Genomic DNA, 6165 nt, shown 5'->3' with positions numbered 1-6165 from the left:
AAAGGGAATCGAAACAGTCATGCACTACCAACAAACTAGTTTAATTATCAATACTACTTAACATTTCCAATATTTTAACACTTACAGTTTAAACGAACTATTTATAATGTCCATAATTAATAATATATACTAAATATATCTAAAAATTGATATGTTTAACATATTTTTCGAGTGTTATATCGGACGAGATCGAAACAGACACTACCAACAAACTATGTTAACTAGCAGTACTGCTTAACATTTCGAATATTTTAACACTTAGGGTTTAATTGAACTATTTATAATGTTCATAATTAATAATAAAATACTAAATATATCTCAAAATTGATGAAATTTGATTACATACAACCTACCCTATATATATCACAAGAGTTTATCTATTTACACATACAATAAAATTACTATTAATTCTTGTTAATGATAACAAAAGATTAGTGGTATGATTGACTATTTATTTGTCCCTCAAAAAATGAATAATTATTTAACGTTTCAAGAAATTATCAATAATGAAACGTACATATATATTAACAAAAGAACAATACTCGATCATATGATCAGTAACACTAATAATGTTGAGTAAGACTAAAATTGTATATATTCATAAACTTATGTGTAATACAACAGTTTATTAGACCTATGATAGCAATTTTTAAAAATAAATGATAATCGTATAGTTAGATAAGCATAATCGACAATGATCACAACAATCTTAGTTCATATTTATAAAGTTAATTAGTATTATTATTGATCTTAGATCAATCTAACAACTTTATACCCTTGATTAGATGTTAAATAATTATCAATTAATGAATGATATTATATAAAACTATAATCACTTATAAAATTAAAAAGAATTGTGTATTTAAATTCTTTAATACTTTTACCAGCGCAATTTTATCTTTTACCGGCGCGTTTATGACTTTTACCGGCGTGTTTAGAAGACTTTTGCTGGAGCAACATCGTAATGCGTTGACAAAAATACCACCATCAAATGAAGGTTCGTATAAAAATCACTTTTGTTGGCGCAATAATGCCTAGTGCGCCGACAAAAAGTAGGTCGTAAAAAGTGTGCAAACTTTTGCCGGTGCATTTTGTAATTGCGCCGGGAAAAACCACTATTGCCAGCGCAAATTACCGCTGGTGATAGTAAAGTTTTTTGCCGGCGTAATCCGTGAAACGTGCCGGTAAGTCGGCGCAATTCCGAAACGCGCCGGCAAAAGCCCCCATTTCTTGTAGTGTCCCTTTACAAAGATATAAGCAGAGAGCATAATTGTGAAGCATGTAAAATGAATGGTTTTGATAAACATGTCTCATTTGTTTTAAAAGGCCAAGTGGGAGTTTGTTGGGTTTTATGCCCTTATAAAACCATGTCAAACATGTAACACAGTTTTATATTGTCAATAAAAAAAGTAAAAATTATTTAGTTTGACAATTGTATTGATTGCTTGTTTTATTACATGATTATTTGAATAATACAAACATTTCTAAAATCCCGAACATATAAATAATTAGAATTATAGTGACTAGGTCACAGTGGATTATAATTGTAATTCTATGTTCAAAAGAACAAGTTCTAATATTAAGTCAGTGCATTATATTTTCATTGATCTGGTAATCTACGATATGTTCTACTTACACATTCAGGGTGTGATGTCTTATCCAAGGCATTGACTAAGTAGATAAGATAAGTAAGATTCGTTATTATCTAATCAAATCATATCATAACGTTGACCATATGTCAATTCAATCTTAATTCTGAGTGATTAATATTCTGCTAATTGTATTATTTAAGTCTTTTGATTTGCTCGTTACCAGCTTACCTTACGGACTAGCTCACACTTACATATTGGAGATTTGGTAGTATAATTGAGTGGGAGTATTTATCATAGACATGAAATCTATAACTTCTATTTAAGAAGTGAAACGCTGATTTCCTTATAGCCTGGTTCAAGTGTTAAATGATAGATTACTCATTTCTGTAATTAAGTTTACGGAAATATCATTTACAAGGAACTTAGTAGGAGTTAATGATAAAATACCAATGAGGCGTAAAACGGTAATTTGCATCTGTCTCTTTAGTAGATCATCTATAGATGATTGAATGACGGTTATGGTTATAACAATGGATAATGTATTTATATTTGGTGTAAAACGTTCTATGAAATCAAGAGTGCAATTCTAAGTCTATAGTGGGTCACAATGAATTAATAAGGTAGTGTGATTATTTGTTATAAATAAACTCACGATAACTTATTGGAGCTTGAGTTCATGGATCCATGGTCCTCATGTCATCTCTTATCAAAATCAACCTAGCAGTCTTGAACAATTAATTTAATTATTAATTATAAAAATATCATATTGACTAGTTCAATGGAAATAAATAATGTTAAATTATTTATTCATATTTTGTGAGAAAAGAAATAGAAGAAACTTTGAGATTTTTATTGCAAAGTCTCAAAAAGAGAGTATTATAGTCAATTGAGACAATTATGTTAATATTGATAAATTGGTATTAATATTAATAAAATGAATTAAATAAATGTCAAAATTATAATTGGTTAATTTTGACAAGTATTTAATTAATTATAATTATTAAATAATTAAAATAAAATGGGAAACTAAACCTATTTTATGTTCTAGCTAATTGCCTATATATACTAGTGTTATAGAATGCATTAGATCAGATGAATTTGACAAGGTAAAAATTCACTCGTAATATTCTATACCTAGCTGCCCACTCTCTCTTAGTTTTCTCTTTAGGAATTATCTTCTATTGTATTGAGACTTGCACACAGAAAAACTAGATTATTTTAGAGAAAGACATGGAAGATTGTAATATTGTTTGAACGCGGTTTGAATTCCTTGTAGTACCTAACATTCTACCAGGACAAAAAGTTAGGGAATTCAACAGAAGGAGTCATTGTTCCGCTACGCATTTCGTAAGTACTCCAATGATTTTATTATTGTATTTAGGTGTCTCTATAATATTCATATGCTTGTATGATCTTATGTTTTCTACTATATATATTGTTTTGAATAAACATTTATAAGAAGCATGTACATGTACTTATATATAAATAAGATCCTTCACAAAATACATTCAATATAAAATTAAAATATGGCCTAGAGAATTGTAATCCATCTTGACTACAAGCATAAGTCATAAAACTCAGACCTTAGCTCTAATTGATGGTTATAAGAGAAAACAGAAAAATAAAGATAAAGCAAGTTCAAATCAAAATGATTATATGAACTTGAGCTTGAAGGAACAAAAGTAGTAATAATGCTAAAAGACACTGAATTCACTTGTAATTAACTCTAATAATGTACTAGTTTTGATGTTGAGCACAAATATTGCTGTTATAATTGTACTCGTATTAATACTTGTAATTTTACATGCATGGCTTGCTAGCCAAGCTTTTTTTACAGATAAAACAAAAACCCTCATGACCATTTTCAGTACTTCTAATTATAGGTTCTTTTTTTATTTTTAGTTTTTATTTCTTATGCATTCTGATATGAGCTATGAGACAGTACTGTTTCATTTGACATATTTGGTGAACCAGTTAATTAAGTCCAAATGAGATTCTTCAGCACTCTTGACAGCGAAAGGATCTTCATCATTGTACCTCACTGTCCACCCATGAGCCACCCCAGGAAATATCTTCACAAGGCTATCAATCTGAACAGTTTTAACTGATGTAAGTAAGCATGAGGATTTCTTAAACAAAGAATCCATGGAAAAAAAAGGTCATCATATTGTTTAAAATTTAAATATCATAAAAAGGCTCTTCTCTTTTCCTTTCTGCTAAACAAGATTCTTACCTCAGATTTAGCTGATAAAATCTCTCCCAAATGTTTTATATGCTCTTGAGGAGCAATCTTGTCCATCTCAGCTCCCAATATGGCAATGGGAACTTTTACTTCTGCAACAAGAAATCATTTGTTTTTTGTTAGTAACAAATGCTTAGCACAAGAATGAAAAACAGCAAAAATTACCATTGATGTCTTCATCTGTAACACGACCAGGGTGCAATACAACAGCAGCTTGAATGTCTGTAGAACCGGCTAATTTGATTACAACATTTCCTAAGCATAACGAGACAGAATCAAAATGAGGAATTCATCAGCAATGCCTACTATAAGTTTTCCTTTTCAAGAGTCCTTAACATAGAGAAAAAAAAGTAACAGAGATTGCTTACCACCCCAGCAAAAGCCAGAAGCTCCTATGGCAGAAAGACCTTTGCTCTTTAGAGCAGCAACCACTTGTTTGGCATCTTCATGCCCTTTATCCTAGAAGAATGAAAAAAAAAATTACTCGAAAAATTGAGCTTAGATAATGAGAACTATATTGAAAACTAGCAGAACCAATAATGGTACCATACTTTGTCCCTGAGTTCTCAGGTAGTGTCATTAATTAGATATGTGACTTCCAAATAAGACTGTTTATGGTGTTTGGAAAGTAAAGAAAGTAAGCACCGTGTTATGAGCTTTTAGCCATTCATCGCGGTCAGGGTTATTAGGATAGCTAGGATCGCCATAGAAAAAGTCAGGAACCACCACCAAATATTGGTCAGCTGCTGCAAGTTTCCTTTGCAAAAATCACAAGTAAATGTTCATCAACAGCAACAAACAATGGTTATGAAAGAAAGCTTTTGAATACATTTGCGTTGACATTTAGAAGAAAAACATACATAATTTGCTACTTTCTATATGCTGATTAAATAAAAGGAACATGAGAACTTTAAAAGAAGAATCCACCTTTTGAATAATTTGATCGAGTTTTAGAAGCTCGTTGCAATGTATTATTTTCTATGAATGTGAGTACATTTTCTTTTGCTTTCATCTAAACTTATAAAAGAAGATTGTACTGGTATGGCTTGGGAATATAATATTATGAACTTAATAGTCTATTTGAATGGCAAGGTACCATTGTCCAATTACTAAAACGGGGTAGAAACAACTAAGAATGAACCTGTGTTCTTTCTGATGGCAAACTTATATGATATTTCTTCTTCACTTATTCACTCATTCTCAGCACATACAACGAATCAAGATCAAAACCATCTTATGGAGACTTGGTTTGAGAGAGAGAGAGAGAGAGAGAAAGCACCTTAATTTTGGAGTCTCATACCCTGCAATAATATAGTAAAACTCATGTTACTGAAAATCTCAGTGAAAACCCACAATGGCCATATCTATTTTTACCAAAATCGTCTATTTAATACCCATTTCACCATATCACATTACACAAAATCAAACCCAGATCAATACGAATATGGTTTGTTTCCCAAAAACGATTAATACCCTTTTGAAAACCTTGTCTAAACTTTGATTTGTTGCGCAAACAAAAGAGATTAATTAAGTAAGATGAGCAAAAATGAAAGAGATTACCAAGAGCATCGGAGGCAAAAAGGATAGCACGTTTGGAATGAGGTGAGCCAGTGACATAGGATTTAAGGCCACCCACATCTTGAACAGTTCCAACTCCATTACTTGTTGAGATCAACAAGGTGGGTGGATTCTCAAAGCACTCAGAGCTTGACATCTCCAATCACTCACTCACTCACTCACTGCCACTGCCACTAAGCTGAACTTGGAAGTGAAGTTAAAAGGTTGGAGCTTGCAAATTCCATTTTGAAGTCTCACCAAAAAAAAAAAAATCCATTTTCACGTCTCACCCAAAAAAAAATTCCAGTTTGATGATCCTCGAAGCTGACCAAAGTAGGGCAGTTAACGTAAGAGCTGACGTGCGCTTTGCATCTTCTCCTTAGTTGCCGTTGGTCTTGTTTTCAAAGTTATTCCTTTTATTCTAAATCACGTTTTTGACTTTTTAGAAAGGCTAATTGTCTAATTATCGACTAATTTATTTGAAAACTTACTGTTTATTCATTTTATGATGGAGTAAAATTATTCATTATTGTATATGATCACTTTTGTCTTACCTGTAACAGCTTCTTTGTTTTTTATACGTACAAAAATTATTATAACCAAATTTGTTTAGGGAAATTTCATAGAACTAGTTGTGGAAGCACATGTAAGACATGTGCTGCCATTATAAAATTAATTTAAAAAATGTAAAAAATATATATATAGTTAATATCATAAACAAAATATATGTAAATTTTAATTACTTTATGTTGGAATGGTTTGGATATATTTTTT

General features: G+C 30.9%; 1 protein-coding gene across 1 annotated transcript; it reads right to left on the bottom strand.

The window, feature by feature from the left end:
- Window positions 1-3301: 3301 nt before the first annotated feature.
- On the bottom strand, window positions 3302-5751 carry LOC133816660 (endo-1,3;1,4-beta-D-glucanase-like). The gene is made up of 7 exons (XM_062249032.1): window positions 5395-5751; window positions 5114-5135; window positions 4480-4591; window positions 4203-4293; window positions 4000-4089; window positions 3826-3926; window positions 3302-3682 (listed from the first exon to the last, which is right to left on the bottom strand). Exons 1-7 carry the CDS (start codon window positions 5546-5548, stop codon window positions 3542-3544), a joined length of 711 nt encoding a protein of 236 aa, XP_062105016.1. The 5' UTR covers window positions 5549-5751; the 3' UTR covers window positions 3302-3541.
- Window positions 5752-6165: the final 414 nt, after the last annotated feature.

Source organism: Humulus lupulus, chromosome 2 (genome assembly GCF_963169125.1).
Source record: "Humulus lupulus chromosome 2, drHumLupu1.1, whole genome shotgun sequence".
NCBI lineage: Eukaryota > Viridiplantae > Streptophyta > Magnoliopsida > Rosales > Cannabaceae > Humulus > Humulus lupulus.
The sequence above is the reverse complement of the archived record's forward strand: the minus strand, read 5'-3'. Positions and strand labels throughout refer to the sequence as shown.